Source organism: Perognathus longimembris, chromosome 28 (genome assembly GCF_023159225.1).
Source record: "Perognathus longimembris pacificus isolate PPM17 chromosome 28, ASM2315922v1, whole genome shotgun sequence".
Classification (NCBI taxonomy): domain Eukaryota; kingdom Metazoa; phylum Chordata; class Mammalia; order Rodentia; family Heteromyidae; genus Perognathus; species Perognathus longimembris.
Window position 1 is genome coordinate 92601458 of NC_063188.1, and position 18248 is coordinate 92619705.

At 34.7% G+C, this 18248-nt stretch overlaps 1 protein-coding gene and 1 non-coding gene across 3 annotated transcripts in view; both read left to right on the plus strand.

Annotated features, from left to right (window-relative positions):
• The window catches only part of Dmd (dystrophin), a 1916788-nt gene that overhangs the window by 1208465 nt on the left and 690075 nt on the right, over positions 1 to 18248 (plus strand). For both annotated transcript variants that reach the window (XM_048336444.1, XM_048336436.1), the window contains one exon: positions 16674 to 16775. In XM_048336444.1, the coding sequence (XP_048192401.1) occupies positions 16674 to 16775 (102 nt within the window). The remainder of the gene's footprint in view (positions 1 to 16673; positions 16776 to 18248) is intronic.
• LOC125344337 lies at positions 9362 to 9464 on the plus strand. Its single transcript, XR_007209476.1, has one exon. It is a non-coding gene; the product is annotated as a U6 spliceosomal RNA (small nuclear RNA).

Sequence of the window (18248 nt, forward strand, 5' to 3'; positions counted from 1 at the left end):
AACCAGTCTTAAAAACTCAAGAGAGCTAGGAACCAGAGGCTCATGCCTATAACCGTAGCTACTCAGAACTGAGGATTATGATTTGAAGCCAGCTGGGGTGGAAAAGTTTGTAAGACTCTTATGTCCAATTAAGCATCAAAAAGCTGAATGTGGATCTGTGGCTTAAGTGGTAGAGTGATAACCTTGAGCAAAAATGCTCAGAAACAAGGTCCAAACCCTGTGTTCAAGCCCCAGAACCAGTATGTGAGCACTGTAGATGCACACCGACACACACACACACACACACACACACACACACACACACACTTTATTTACTTATTTAATTTTTTTCTGGTCCTGATCTGATCTTAAGAAAACACAAGAACACACTTAATGAAGTAGCCTTAAATATTTAGCATGGTCTATTTTGATAGTTTTTCCTTTATGAAGAAATGGTTCAAAATGAATTTATAATAATAATTGATTAGATAACTTGATAGTAATTAAAATGTGATTGGCATTACTAAATTAGTAATTCAGTTAAACATTCAAAAAATAACAGAATACTTAGAAGAATGTGAATATTCAACTAAAATTCCATTGGTTGGTCCATGAAATTACAAAGCATACTATCAAGTGTTGGGATTTTTAAAAAATTTATTTACTTCTATGTAAGGCAGTGGTACATTCCTTATCCAACTTGTTACCTCCTCCCTCATTTTTCTCCCATCTCCCCCTCCCAAATTCCTCTCCCCACCTCCCTACCCCCAACCCCCAAGTTGTACAGTTGGTTTACAGCATACTTTTACCCTTTGTTTTTCCATTTTCATGTTTCCCTACCCTTCCCTAGTTCCAATAAATGTATATACAGTACCCAGGGTACCAAAATCAGTTAGGGTGACATCAGGGGTAAAACCAGGGGGAAGAAAAACAAAAGAAAACATGGTATGCTGAAAATAACAACTATGATAAATCATTTGTTTTCATAACTTGGAGTTCATTTCTCTTAGCATCATCTTATTTGTTCATATGTACATAGCTATTGAGCTATTTTGATCTCCTGCTAGGACTATCCTAGACATGTACTAATTATTACCAATGAGGAAATCCATAGAATCTGTGTTTCTTTGGTCTGAGTGCCAGGATTTTTTGGAGATACTTTTCTGAATATCATGCAGAAAAATGACATGCGGACAGATAGAAACACCAAATTAATAATTCATGGTAACCTTTATTATAACCTATCTTCTGATATTAACATAATAATAAGTGTGATTTACATAATCATAAAGAGAACACAAATACAAAACTATGCACATTACTCTACCTCACCTAAAATGAATCTGTTGTTATTTGAACATTGTGCTGTGTATGCCATTACAACAATTCAGATTTCTTAAAGACAGCATTGTTATTTTATTTTATTTTATATCTTTAACAATTTAGTTATGAACGTGGGGCATTAACCTTTCTTGTGATTAGGTTAAATGGAAAAAAATGTAAGAACAAAGAAGAATAAAGAAGAATGTACTCATTTTAACAAGTACAAAATAAGCAACCTGGTTATTAGATAAAACAAATGCTTGCCTAGTTTGTTCCATTTCTCACTAATGTACATTTCTCACTGAAAGAACATGTAAGTGTCCTCATGTGAGAATACATACAAGTAGAATTGTTGAATTGTTAAAGTATTCATATCTTTAATTTTATTATATATTGCTTATTGCTTTTGCACCAGCAGCAGGAAATGACATGAATTTATTACTTTAATTTGCATATCCTGGTACAGCGAAATTTTAAAAATTTGGAGTATTCTCAATTTTTCTTCTTTAAGTTGACTATAAAATTAGCTGAATTTTCCATTGGATTATTTACTTCTTTTTCTTATTGAATATTTAATTCTCTATTTATTCCAGATTCTAGCAGAATTCTGGAGTATGTGATTCTAAGATTTCAGCCATAATTTCTTATTCAAAAAATGTTAAAAATGATTTTTCAGAAGACCAGTTAAAAATGTCATTTTACCTAAATATATAGAAATCATAGGAACTCCAATTAAACTAGTTAAGTATGACAAGCTAGATAAACAACTGGTAGCCAAAATAAAGACCATTATATTGAAAAAATCAAAGGAGACTTCTGTCATGTATTTTTTTCCTCCATTTCAGAAATCTCTTTATCTGCTCTGTACTTCATATGAGTTTAAGAAAAGGAAATTCAGGAGAAAAAAATGCAACAATTTATTTTGTCTTCTTCAATATATAACTTTAATTATGGGAAAAATTTTAAGTTGTTTTAGATAATGGCTATAATTTTGGGATATCAATTAATATAAAATAAAACATCTTTAATTTTATTTGATCTGTCAAGCATGAAGCCAGAATTGAATTACTGTTTACTTGTAATGAAAATAACCCTTCCATTTGCTTGATATTTAAAAAGAAACTTCTAATGTTTAATAGCTAAATGATAATAGTTTAACAATAGTTATATTTCCAATAAATATTTTCAAGAACTATATTCAATTACCATATGAATATAACACGTGTTATGGATAATAACTTAGAGAGGTGCTGTACTGGATGAAAATAATACACTATAAGATCCATGTTTAATTTACATAGATTAATTGCTCTGATATTGGGACACATTTTATAAATGATGGTATGTCATATTCTAATTGGCAGTACTTTTTCTTAGTGACACGTATTCTAATCAATGGTGTCTTAGGCACAATAAAATATGATATGTCATCAGGCTCTTCATAATAAATCAGAATCAAATGATTTAGTATAAGGACAGGTAATATTAGCTGTTAAATTTGTTGAAAACTTACTAAGTGCAAATACCCTGCTATGTACTTCATATAAATCATTTAAATTAATAACATTTACTTTTTAGTGCAGAGCTTTGCAGCAGACATGTTTATCATTCTTGGATAAACAAAACTAGAAGCACAAAATGGTCAGAAAACTTCTTGATTAGGAGATCTTCTTTTCTTAGGTACAAATAAACCTGGCATTGAACACATTCAGCATCAGATTCATTTAAAACTGGAACATTGCTTGCCAAGGAAGACAGCATCAGGCATATGTTTCTCTCAGGGAATTAGAAAGCACAGGAGGATGTCAGTGCAGCATTTACAGTCATTAGAAAGCTTCTTACTTTATAGTACCTACACCCCCCCCCCCCACATGGCATCTCAAGTGCAAAGGAAACAAATTCAGAGGCAATGGGGTCAGCCATTCCCTAGAATGCCTCATGTGCCCAACAAGACCCACCATAGGTACAATTTCTAAGACACACAAAGTAGATAATACAGCCAGTTACAAGAGTTGCTGCACTTGTGGAAGCATCAATGAGGGTTCAATGCTTCTCTGTTAGCCTTTACACTTCAAATATCGTATCACAGAACAGCTAAACAAGGTGTAACTTATCAATCAGAGCCATTAAAAAATGTGAACGGAATACCAAAATCGAGAGACAAAGGATAAAAAGACAAATACTACAAAAGCAATACTTTGCAAAACTGTTTGGTGTAAATCAACTGAACAACTCATGGGGGGAAAAGGAAAGGGGGAGGGGGGAAGGGGGAATGAGGGAGGAGGTAACAAACAGTACAAGAAGTGTACCCAATGCCTAACGTATGAAACTGTAACCTCTCTGTACATCAGTTTGACAATAAAATTTAAAAAAAAATTGTTGCCGCCAAACACATTTCAATCCAACTTTATCTATTTTCCAAGGAGATGAAAACTTGAGAATTAACCAAAGATAGAATATTCACGGGTAGGGGTGGGGTAGGGGGGAAAAGAATATTAACAATTTGGTCACAATAACCTCTATTTTTAAATTTCATTTTACATTCCAAAATACTGAAATTCAGAGAAGTGACTTGTCACAACTGATGGATTAGTAAATAAAGAACTCAGATGATTTATCCTTACTCTGATAATTTCCAAACAAATTGTAATCCACTAAATCAGGAGTCAGTAAGATTTGATCTGAGGGCAAAATTCATTCTTCACCTGGTTTTATGAGTAAATTTTCCTTATGAATTGTTGCTGGCAACTATCATAGTACATTGGTAGTATAGGAAACATTTAACCCCCAAAGTCTCAAATATTTTATATCTAACCCCTTTGTAGAAAATGCAGTCTGCTCCCAGATCTCAAGTATAAATATAAAATCTTTCAGTATCCCTATGAATCTATGTATGAATCAGAGACAATTTTTTCCATGATACTTGACAATAAAAATAACTACCTATAAAATTCAATAATTATGGATATCCTACACTGTTATATTTTGATATTGATTATAGTGTGGAATTATTAAGTATAATTGAAGACTTTCAGAACCATGAAGTGAGAAACTAACCATTTCTTTATTTTTAATTTAATTTTATTGTCAAGATGATGTACAGAGATGTTATAGTTCCACATGTAAGGTAGAAAGTACATTTTTGTTGAGTACTGTTACCACCTCCTTCATTTTTCTCCCACTTTCCCTCCCCCAACCACCCCTTAAATTGTAAAGTTCATTTCCAACATATTGTCTTGTGAGTATCACGGTTGCTTTGGTTCGCCGTTTGTCCTTTGTCTCGCCATTTTGTTGTTCACCTTCTCTTCCCTAATTCAGATAAACACATATGCAATACACAGGGTACCAAAATCAAATATAGTGACTACAGGTTATAAATCATAGGGGGAAAAAAAACAAAAAGAAAAGAAGAAATAACTTCACATAGTACATTAAAAACAACAACAACAAAAAGAAACATCATCTTTCCATATCTTGGAGTACATTTCCCTTAGCATCATCTTATTCATGATCATATCTACATAGTTACTGAGCTTTTGTGACCTTCTTCTAGGACTATCCTAGACATACTAATTATTACAAATGAGCTTTAGTATGGCCTTGTTTTTGATCATTGTGTTAATTCCCAGAAGTCTATTTCTGGGACATAGAGGAGCTCTATGTTTAGTCTTTTGAGGAACCTCCATACTGCTTTCCAGACTGGTTGAACCAGTTTACACTCCCACCAACAGTTTAGTGGCACTCCCTTTTAGCCACATCCCCACCAGCATCTGTTGTTGTTAGTTTTCTTGATAATGGCCATTCTAACTTCTCAGGTGGAATGTCAATGTTGTTTTTGATTTGCATTTCTTCTATGGCCAGAGATGTTGAGTATTTCTTCAGGCATCCAATGGCCATTCTCAATTGTTCCAAAAAGTCTCTCTTTTAAAGTCTTTAGTCCACTTATCAATGGGGTGGTTGTTTCTTTAAGGATTTGATTTTGGAGGATTTATTTTTTTTAGTTCTAAGAATATTTTAGATATGAGGCCCTTGTTGGTTGTATGGCTAGTGAAGCTCTTCTCCCAATCTATGGGCTTTCTGTTTATCTTGATAACAATGTCCTTGCCATGCAGAAGCTTTGCACTTTGATGTTATCCCATTTATCCAACCTTTCTTTGATTTGTTGTGTTTGAGAGTCTTTATTAAGGAAATTTTCTACCTGTGTCAAGGAACCCTATTGTTTCTCCTATTCCTTCCTTTAATGTTTTTAGGGTATCTGATTTCATTTTGAGGTCTTTGATCCATTTGGAATTGTTTCTGGTTTAGGGTGATATATAAGGATCTAACTTTACTTTTCTATAGGTATTTAACCAATTCTGCCAGCAAAATTTATTGAAGAGGCTGTTTTTCTTCCATCCTATTTTTTGGCTCCCCTATTGAAGATTAGGTGGCCATATATCTGTGAGTTCATTTCTGAGTCTTCATTTATATTCCATTGGTCCTCAGACCTGTTCTTGTGCCTGTACCAAATTATTTTGATTACTGTATCTTTGAAATAGAGTTTGAAGTTTGGTGTTGGTATTTCTCCAGCACTGTTCTTCCTGGTAAGGCTTGTTTTTGCTATTCAAAGTCTTTTATTATTCCATATGAGTTTTTGGATTGCTCTTCTATATCATTGAAGAATGTTGTTGGGATTTTGCTGCGTATTGCGTTGAATTTGTAGATAATTTGGGGAAGTATTTCTATCTTCATGATGTTTATTCGCCCATTCCAGGAGAACTAGTCAGACATTTTGTCTTCAAGATTTCCTATACAAGGCCTCAGGTTTCCATAGACTTTCTCCATTCAATGCAAAATTCCTTCCTTTAAGAGTCTATTCATATCTGCTATTTTCTGCACACCCTAAGTCTAATCTTAATATAATAGCTAGAATGAACTATTTAAAAATAAGTTGAGGTGCTAGTGTGTGGTTTAGTGGTAGAGTGCCTGCCTAGCATGCATGAAACCCTGGGTTCCATTCCTCAACACCACATATACAGAAAAAGCCGAAAGTGGCACTATAGCGTAAATGGCAGAGTGCTAGCCTTGAGCACAAAGAAGCCAGGGACAGTGCTCAGGCCTGGAGTTCAAGCCCTGTACTGGCAAAAAAAAAAGTTGACCATGATTCCATTGCTGAAAACCTTTCTATTGTTCAGAATCTGCTAATAGCCCAAGTTGTCACCAAGTTAGCACCAAGTTGTACCCAGAAGGACCTACTCTCTATATTCTCTCTCACTGTTCTCATGCTTCCCATTTTCTCCTCTGAGAACTATATTCTACCCATCATGGCTCCTTTAAATTTTCCATTGATCATATTATATATGCTCTTGTCTTTTTGACCTCAGGACTTGCTCTCTTTGTATGGATTTTCATTCTCTGAGATAATCTTCCTGATTCATTCTCTCTCTTCCTCTGGAAAAACGTGATTTTCATTCAAAGTTCACCTCAGTGAGGCTTTACATTGATGTTCCTTTCTAAAACGTACCAACACAACGTCCTCTTACTTTTGTTTTCTCTCTCTCTCTCCCTCTCTCTTGTCCTTTGTTTCTTTCTTGTTTTCTACCTATATTTTTCTTTCTTTCTTCCCTCCCACCTTTGTTCCCTCCCTATTTCCTTCCTTCCTTCCTTCCTTCCTTCCTTCCTTCCTTCCTTCCATCCTTCCTTCCCTCCTTCTTCTTTGTTTGTTTCTTTCTTTCTCTCTTTCCTTGTTTCATTGTTTCTTTCCTTCATTTGTTTGCGTGCTCTCTCTCTCTCTCTCTCACTCTCTCTCTCTCTCTCTCTCTCTCTCTCTCTCTCTCACACACACACACAGTATGGTGCTGTGAACTCAAGGCTTCACATAACTCTCGTACTTTTTGAAGTAGAGTGTCACTTCCTGGCCATTGTATAATCAAACTATGATCTGCCCATCTGGAGATTCCAATCCTAACTGAGACTAGAAGTTCATGCAATGACATCAACCTTGTTTCCATTGAGATAGTCTTATGAATTTTTCTGTACAGACTGACCTGGAATCTTAGTCTGCCAATATCAGCCTCCCATCTCCCATGCAATCATAATGACAGGCCTATGCCTTTAGACTTCTGATTGAGATAGGATATGATTTGTATACCTAGTATGGCCTTGAATTATAATCCTCCTGATAACAGCCTCTCGAGTAGCTAGCTATGAACCACTAGTTCCTGTCATTTACTCCTTCATTTTTTCACTTAGCACCTCTTATTCTCTGACACATGAAAATTTATCTTCTCCTGTCAAATACAATGTAAGCTTCATGTGAACAGGAAACTTAAATCTGTTTTATTCACTTTTATATGTGCAGAACCCAAGGCAGTGTTTAGCACCTAACAGATGACCTATGATATATATTGGATAAAAAATAAAGAAATTTTGTTAATAAAGTCAAAGTGGCTTTGAAAGACCTTCTGTGTCATTCCCATTTGTAAATGATCATTCCTATGTCCACATTTTTTGGCCTCCAACATGCCCAGGTATGCAGCTTAGTAGATTCAATCATCTCAGGTTTGCAGTACTTGCCACTTTAAAAATCAATACTGTATTATACTTTGTATATTTGGACAGATTATTTTTGAAATCCATAAATCTGAAAAATCAGAAAAAAAAGCCTCCCTTTGGTGGGCTGCCCTTGATTATCCCAGATTGGAAAGAGAGAACATGTCATTCTTTGTCAATCAGCTTGGCACATGCTTGACAGCATGCATTTACAGTGAATGAGAGCCATGTTGCAGTGGTCTAGCAAACCTAATTGTAGATAAATAAAAGAACAGTCACCCAGCATGAGGGGAAAGAGAAAGAAACTCCACTATACAACGTTGTGTTTTTCCATCCATCAGACTTCATTTGTCAGAATCAGCCTGACAATCTAGGCCGGAAAAGTCAGGCTCTAACACAATATTGATTCTATTTTCATTTTTAGTTTCTTGCAACCCTTTTTAGCAAATAGTTTGTATGCGAATGAGAGATGGTGAAGTCAATATATGTGACTGAGGCACATTTATTTTGAAGGCTTACTTTGATCTTTCCATCCAGAAGGCTATATATTTTGATTGGTTGGTTTGTATCACTATAATATTGTAATTGTCACCTCTTTCTGCAATAACAAACAATTCCAAAATGCCTGTGACATGCAAGAAACATTTATGATACACTCATGTGCTTGTGGATCAACCATAGACTTGTTCTACACTATGCCTTGTTTATGTGAATTTGCACTAAATGCTTTCTTATTCCAAGATCTGTCCAGAAAGATCAGTTTCTTTTTATGGTATATTGTATTCTCATGGTGAGAGACAGGAGTATAAGGAACTGGTAAAATTTGAATTGCCTTTAAGATCTGGCTCAGAAGACCCAAAGGAACACATTACACATTGGTAATAATTAATACATATGTAGGAGAGATCTAGCAGAAGATCACAATAGCTCAATAGCTATGTACATATGAACACAGAAGATGATGCTAAGCAAAATGAACTCTAAGTAATACAAATAAGTGGTTTATCATTGTTGTTATTTTCAAGGTACTATGTGAAATTATGCCTTTTTCTCTTGTTTTTCTTCCCTATGATTTTACCTCTGATGTCACTGTAATTTATTTTGGTATCGTGGGTATTGTATATATGTTTATCCGTACTAGGGAAGGGAAGGGGTACATCAAAATGGAGGAGGCAAAGGGTTAATGGTGAAACAATGCATCAGTTATACTTACAAGATAATATGCTGTAAACCAAGTGTACAACTTAAGGGAGAGGGAATTGGGGATGAGGGAAGATGGGAGAAAATTGAGGAAGGAGGTAACAAGTTTGATAAGAAATGTACTTACTTACTTATGTATGAAACTGTAACCCCTCTGTACATCACTTTGAAAATAAATAAAAATAAAGTAGTTGTAACAACAACAACAAAAAGATTTGTCTCAGAGCTTACATATAGTCATTTCTACTCGCCATCCATTGATTAAGCAAGACACATGGTCAAGCCAAAATTCAGCAAGATCAACCCTAGTAAAAAAAATTAATGGTGCGTGCTTCGGCAGCACATATACTAAAAATGGCATGATACAGAGAAGATTAGCATGGCCCCTGCACAAGGATGACACGCAAATTCATGAAGAGTTCCATATAAAAAAACTAATGAACAGTACTCAACCAACAAACAAATCATATTGTCTATAAACATCAGACATCTACTGAATATAAAATAACTTTAACATTTTTGGTCAGTGGTGGGGCTCAAGCTCACGGCCTGGGTGTTGTTGAGCCTCTTTGTGCTCAATACTAGCACTCTACCACTTGAACCACAGCACCACTTCCTTATTACTTTTTAACATCTATGTAATTGAGATATGTCATACTGTAGTACCTTCAAAGTCTAACTGAAAAAATACACCCTTCACAATTTATACAGTATCACATTACCAATCCTAATCATCTATGCTATCTCAGCTGAGAAATGAAACTGTTGTGTGTGATGATTAGCAAAATAGGCAGTGAGAGAAGATATTTTTATATAAATAAGCAAGAAAAATAATGAATGGACACCTATGCTTACCTAGTAAGAATTTGCCATTTTTATATTGAATTTGGTTTAGTTTTCAGAAGCAACATTCAGAAATCATACACCAATAGTAGATCTTATATTTTGGGATTCATATATTCCTCTTTAGAAAATCAATTATAATTAAAATACTTTCCTTCAACTAAAATCTGTTGGTAGCTTCTGAGATAAAGTATTTGGTGCAAGAGAATAGATGAGTTTTTCTTTAGCTTTTAGATTTTCGAGACAACATCTTTATATGTAGCACAAGCTGGCTTTAAACTTGAGAACATCCTGTTTCAGCCTCTTGAGTGCTGAGATTACTGGTATACACCAGCACACCTAAATCTTCTGGCTCTTCTACTTCTCTACTATTTCTATCTTATTCTGCTACATATATTATCTGTGTTTCCTCTAGTTGTTGTTTGTGTAGCTCAGTTTCTTTCTTGAGATAACTTTCTCTCTACCACTCATCTGCTTATATTCAAACCCTAGGACTAGCACAAAAATGTGTTCAAACAGATAAACATACCAAGTTAAAAAGAATCAACTTGCAAATATGTGTATTTCTTCTCAGATAAAATAAATAAATTCAATGTTCAGTAAAAAATATATTCTATAAATCAGTTCATATGAAACATAAGTATGTATGAAACATGCACCTAGTATGTGTATCAGCCCCAAGCTTTCCTACTCTGATCCTTTTCTGCATCAAGCACAAAGTAACTTTTAGATCTGTGTTGCTTATACATTATACTCTACTGGTTGTTGTACCTGTTGTCCTCTAAGTTTAGTATATGTTTGTGTGTACATAGTTCTGCATTTTCAGTTCCTTGCCCAAATACTGTAGCACAGGAAACATTAATGCATGTTTGCCCAATTAATTAATAAATAAATGCACACACACACACACATACACACACACACACACACACACACACACACATATATAGACTCTTTGGATCCCCCTCATAGTATGCTTGAGTTATATATTTGTTATCTATCTACCTATCCCTATCTATCTATCAGTCATCTATCTATCTACACACATATACACACATATATGTATTAAACTCTATTAAGATCAGCGATAAGTACAATAAAAGAAAGATCTAGCAAATTTAAAATAAGGGATGAAAAGTGAGAACGCAAAATGTATTCCCTTTATATTTTCCTTAGGCACACCAGTTTCTAGTTTCACACACACACACTATGAATTTAATGTTGAATTAAAAATATGGTCTTCATTGGTGTCTCACACCTGTAATCTTAGCTACTCAGGAGGCTGAGATCTGAGGATCACAATTTAAAGCCATCCCTGGCAGGAAAGTCCGTAAGACTCTTGTCTCCAATTTACCATCAAAAAGCTTAAAGTGGGACTGTGCCTCAAGCAGTACATTGCTTGACATTAGCAAAAATTCTAGGGACAGCTCCTAGATCCTGAGTTCAAACACTAGGACTAGCACAAAAAATGTGTTCAAAATGGATAAACATGCCATGTTCCTGACTAAAATGATTGAACTTCCAAATATGTATATTTCTCCCAAGATGAAATAAATAAATTCAATGTTAGATAAAAACAAATGTTATATAAATCAGTTCATATGAAACATAAGTATATATTAATTTTCTGGAGACATATGTCTCTGTACTGTCATAGGACAGGTGTCACTCTGAAAGGTTCTATTTATTCATTGCTTTTGATCACTAACTTTCTCTGCTTGTCAGAGTAGTAACTTCCCAGGATTAGTAAAGCTATTTAATTAGAAATAACTAAAATACAAGATATGTAGAATCACATCAGTTCAAATATTTGTCAAGATAGAATTTGAAAACACTCTATTCTATTTTCCTAGGAAGTTTTAATGAAGGGTAACTCCCCATTACCTAATTAATGCAAATTGTTTTCTCGAAATAATGCTTGAAGTTATAACCAGTTGTCAATACTATGATGAAATAAAACTCTTGCTATACCTTAAAGGTCTTAACTTTTGCATTATAGGGACATTAAGAATAAGTCAAGGAAGAAAGCCTAAATTAAAATGTTCTAATAGTAGAAGTGAGTTTTTTGTTGAAATCCCATGAAGACTTTCTTGTCTGAATATTCTTTGAAGTTGAACACTTTGTACTTAGAAAAACTAGCCACTATAATTAGCTATGTTTCCATTTTAGTAGTGGCCTTTTTCACCTTCTCTTAACTCATAAAGAGATGTAAGGCATTTATGAGATAAAAGGTTTACTCAAACCATTCTCTGACCTGGTTATCAGAGTTTGGGCAATCATACACTCAAAAAAAGGAGCACTTGGAGCATTTTTTAAGGCTATTGTAAGAATATATTTCACTTTCTATGGCAAATACTGGATTTTCTCGCCTTTGAACTCTATAAAAATGTTGTAGAATTTATTAGAGTTAGAGGGGACAAAGATCATGATATTGAGAGCCACGTTAATCTGTCAATTTTAGCAAGAAACCATAATGAGCACTTACACACACACACACACACACACACACACACACACACACATACACACATTCTCAAACACAGTATATGGAAATAAAATGGGGAAGTAGTACAATATAGTGACACACACTCTAGAAAAAAGTCTCAGTTCTGCTCTTTGAGAGCTTCAGATTTTAATGATTGCCCTAATCTCTCTCAATTCCAACATCTGTGGGATTATTTAAAATCATTTTGTAGAGCAAACATGTAGGAAAGCAATGTTTGACACATAGTAAATATTTAGAAACTCTAGATTGTTAGTGTCATCATAGCAACTAACATTATCATCAGAGTTTGTTGCCATTTTCAATACAGCTAAGAATTTTAGTAGCATTTTCTTACCATTGCAGAAATTTGGGGTTTCTTGAAATTTTTATTGCTTTACTTTATATATTCCCGAGTCAAGTTTATTTTTATGGAAGGATACCAAAAATTTTGAACTGATTTCAACTTTCCTTCAATTTTTTCAGGATAGTTACCACCGACATTTAAGAAAAAAGTATGTAAGAATATTTCAAACGAACTCAATTGGATTTACTGCATTTGACCCTTCAAGCAATAATATCTTGCCCTGAATAACTGACCTATCTTTTCCCTAATAAATTCATATGAAAATAAATGTAGTGAGGTAAATTATACAAATTCATCTTCCAAATGGTATTTCTAAAGTGATTTACTAAAGGGGTGCATGTAATAAGAGATCTAGTTTGCCAAGAAGTCATCACAAAGAATCTGGAGCTCAACATAATTTCTTTCACTTATTGCTCTATTTCTATAGGACACAGAGTAAATCTTATCCAAGTAGTTCATTATTTCATTGAAAAATGAAAAGCTCACAGTGGTGATGATAAAAGGAAATGCTCAATGAGAAAAGAAATATTTTTTATAGAGGGAAATTACGTGTCTATGAAATCCATTCCCCAGAAGACTACATCTAGGGCTTCATTGGTAATCTGAAGAGAGAGAATGTAGTTCTGTTCTTTGGTATCTAGCAGGGACTGGTTCAAAGTACCCTCTGGATACCAGAGTCTATGAATGATTAAGTTCCTCATAGAAAACTTTGTGTTTATTGCTTAGAACCTATCCACATCTTCTTATATACTTTAAGTCATTTTGGATTGCTTATCATACTTAATGCAATGTAAATGTTTGTTATTAGCTGTACTGTGTTGCTTAGAGAATGACAAGGTAAGTGTTTTTAAAGGTTCAGTGCTGATAGATTTCTTTTAAAGTTTTCAATCTGTAGTTGATTGAATATAGGAACCTCAAGTCACAGAGAGCCAACTATATCATACATTTTTTACTTCTTATTGTTGCAAAACCTGGATAATTTATCTGACATAGTTTTTCTAACTGTACCTAGCACTATGTACTTCGAATTATTTGGGCTGCCCTAATGTCAAGATTGCTGCTTTTTTCTGCTCATTTGCCAATAAAACTTTCTCTAGTCAAAATCTGTTATATGCATTTTCTAAGGAAATTACTTGTAATGTCTTAATTTTTCTATCTGCCAGTACCTTTTGAATAGTAGCAGTTTTTCACTGTGCCCTTTGGAATTTTTAAGTTTCTTTATATTTAAAAAATATGAGACAGAGACAGAAAAGAGCTTGCTCATCATTTACCAGTATACCTGAAATGTTGGTACAATTATTAATTATTTAACTATTTGTGGTCATTTTCTGAAGGCATAGAATTTATATGGGATTGCGCTTTTTAACGATTTGAAAGGAAGGGAGGGGAGAGTTTTTAACTTTTATTATGTCTGAGATAAATCATAGGTTTGTGCTTGAAAAATATTTTTTACCTGAGAGGTGACACTTTCACCTTACTTAAAATAATAAGGCCAATTCAACGGACAAAGGCCTCATCTCTAAAATATATGCAGAACTAAAAAAATTACCTTCTTCCAAAACAAAACCGTAAAGAACCAATAGCCCCCTCATCAAGTGGGCTAAAGACTTACAGAGACTTCTCTGATGAGGAGAATGGCGAAGAGACATAGGAAAAAGTGCTCTACGTCACTGGCCATAAAAGAAATGCAAATCAAAACAACATTGAGATTCCATCTCACCCCAGTAAGAATGTCATATATCAAGAAAACTAACAATAACAATTGTCGGAGAGGATGTGGCCAAAAGGGAACACTCCTTCATTGTTGGTGGGAATGTAAACTGGTTCAACCACTCTGGCAAGCAGTATGGAGATTCCTCAGAAGGCTAAATATAGAACTCCCCTATAACCCAGCAGCCCCACTTTTGGGTATCTATCCAAAAGACCACAAACAAAATCACAGTAATGCCACCAGCACAACAATGTTCATCGCAGCACAATTTGTCATAGTGAGAATCTGGAACCAACCCAGATGCCCCTCAGTAGACGAATGGATCAGGAAAATGTGGTACATATACACAATGGAATTTTATGCCTCTATCAGAAAGAATGACATTGCCCCATTTGTAAGGAAATGGAAAGACTTGGAAAAAATTATACTAAGTGAAGTGAGACAGACCCAAAGAAACATGGACTCTATGTATGATCTCCCTTATTGGGAATAATTAGCACAGGTTTAGGCAAGTCACAGCAGAGCATCACAAGGCCCAATAGCTATACCCTTATGAACACATAAGATGATACTAAGTGAAATGCACTCCATGTTATGGAAACGATTGTTATATCACCGTTGTAACTACTGTCAACGTCCCATCTGTATCTGTAGCTTCTATTATTGATGATGTTCTTGTATCACCTTCCTGTGGTTGTACCTACACTATCTCTGTAATCTTATCTGAGTATATTGGAAACCGTGTATACTGGTATTGGAACTAGGAAATTGAAAGGGAATACCAAAATTGAGAGACACAGGGTAAAAAAAGACAAACAACTACAAAAGCAATACTCGCAAAACTGTTTGGTGTAAGTGAACTGAACACCTCAGGGGGGGAAGGGAAAGGGGGAGGAGGGAGGGGGGTATGAGGGACAAGGTAACAAACAGTACAAGAAATGTATCCAATGCCTAACGTATGAAACTGTAACCTCTCTGTACATCAGTTTGGTAATAAAAATTTGAAAAAAAATAATAAGGCCAAGAGCATCTGAATTTGTCCCTACCTCCATTCTATAATCATATTTAAATGGTTCTAATTCCTTTGTTTTTATCAGTCATAACAAACTGTAGCTATATTAGACTTTGGGCTATGTCACCTGTCTCCCTTGGTAGTCATTATAAGAAATGGAGAACTAGTCTCTCTCACGAGCATGTGCTGAGCATCTATAAATTGCAACAGCCCTACTATGCTGTATAAGATAATACTGATGTACAATCAGAAGGCCCCTGCCCTTGCAGACTGAGAAAAGGAAATAGGTAGAAACCCAATATATAAAGGAGGCAACCACATGAAGACACGTACAGGCAGTAGTACTGAGAGGTTGCAGGATGGGAAAGGGAGGAAGAAAGATGTGGGTTAATCAGGAACTGCTCTCTGAGGAAGATTGCCTAGGCCTTGACTGATGCCTGACATTGATTAATCGATACTCTATCCTAGTGTTTAACAAGTGTTCCATCCAAAAAGTCTTCTGTAATATTTAACTTCACTTCCTTCAGCTTCAATTTATGCACATTTCTTTTGTTCTCTCTTCAAGAGAGCTATGTAGCAATCAGTAACAAAATTCTTTATATTCATATACCTAATGGGATATTTTTCTGTCATGCTTCAGTCTCCCTGAGACTAAAGAAAAACAAACAATAGAAATTATTACATTTTTACTGAAAAGGCCTACTTAATTTATTTGCTTAATAATAAGCTAAATGTTTGGTCTTTAGAAAGAAAGCTAATTTTGATGATTATATGAAAATGAAAATAATTATTTAATTTTCATTTCATCAAAAAATTTGATCCAAAGCCAAAAACAAAATCTTGTGAAAGAAGTATATAAATTGTAAAAAATTAGGATTATTGAGATTATTGAAGTTAATAGTAATATTTATATGAATATATTATATTAATAAATTCTCATTGATGCAGTTTATGTTTTAGAAATATAGAAAATTAGTGCTGCATTTTGTTTGAAAACTTTATTATAGAATTCAAAAAGATTTGCTTTTTTTTTTTAACTTTAGTGTGTTTCTCAGAGACCTCAATTTTTTTTTTCTATGTATCAAAACCTACATTTTTTGGTCCCCTATGAACCATGTAGAAATTGATCTGCAATACATGTGGAGTCTCCAAGGGTATATTTAAATTTAGTAATGTTATTGCTAACTGTGAAGTTAATCTGCACTGTATGGGTTCTTTTCCCCAGGAAACTGAAGTAGCAGTTCAAGCTAAACAACCGGATGTGGAAAGGATTTTGTCTAAAGGGAAGCATTTGTACAAGGAAAAACCAGCCACTCAGCCAGTGAAGGTAATGAAGCAACCTCTAGCAATATCCATTACCTCATAATGGGTTACGCTTCCCTTGTTGTACATTTGCCATTGACGTGGTCTATTTATAATCAATGAAATACTTGTAAGGAAATATTGGCCATAATGCAATAGCAGAGGCAAAGCTGTCTTTTTGGTCAACGCAACCTATTTATATATTGTGATCTTGAGGCCATTAAGAGTCATTGCATTAAAGGACTCATTTCTGTCCTGGTGTGCTGCCATCAATATACAAAGTAGTACCACCTTCAAGGTAGATTAAATTCTTTGGGGCTTTATTGCTTTGCTTGCCAGCCTTGATGCTTTTCATATTGTTTGGCTTAATTCAAATCAAGTTACTGCATCATACTGTCTGTCTCCAACAGCTGTAAAGAATCACAATATGGTCTGTGACCTTTCCTTTCTCTATTGCTCTTTCTTATGAAAGAGGAATACTGGCATTCGGGCTTCAGTACTTTATTGGGTCAAGAATTTTTAGTAAAATGTCATGTAATTTGCTTCTTTCTTTGGTAAAAGCTGCCTTGGGTGAAAGCTTTGTATTCCTTTTCCTTTTTGGTGTGTATTTTGAAATCTTGTGCACATTTATTCTCAGGCCCTTATATGAGGTGAGAAAGGGAATCAGGCCAGTTAAAAAAAAACAACAGCTAATCAATGGCTTCCATTTGGAAATGAGAGTCCAGTGATAAATAGATGTTAGGTATAGGTTACCTGATTCTCTGTACCTGACCAAAATTATAATAGCTTCCATTATGATGAAAATTCCCAAGAGCCTATAATGGTAGCTGTTTATTGATCAGTCTTGGGTTCTCAGCTAATGTTGCAGGCTGAGATTTAGTGAGCACCACCCTCATGTTTAAAACTGCTCTAAAACAGTGTAGGTCAATAACCTCATTATACAGCACCAGTTTGTCCTTGCAAACAACATTACCATGACTTAGATTCTGTCTCTAAGGTCACCACTTAGTTTCCTTTGTGCTTGACACAAGCTTCATTTCTAGAAAATTGTTTGTTTTTCCCACAGTTTACATGGACTTTTCCTTTGGTAAATTTAAAGTTGGGGCCTGAACATAATATCCAAACACCAGATGCACGGCTTTTGGAAATTCATTTGTCTCCCCTCCTAAAACACACACACACACACACACACACACACACACACACACACACACACACACCATTTTCATCCACTTTCAAGGTCAGTATGATCATTTTTTCATAAACTAACAATGTATTTGGCATTTAGAATGGAGAGTTAGAGACATCCCTGAAAGCAATAACATTTCAGGGCATCTAATGATACTTGAAAGAAAATTAGTCCCCATGGTGGTTACCAAAGTGACCCTCACTGTAGGAAGCCTTGAAATGAAGAAATGAACCATTGCATAAGTCCATTGTATCTTCTCTTGGTTGATTCCCTAATCCTAAATACCATATGGCTATCACAATGAGCCAA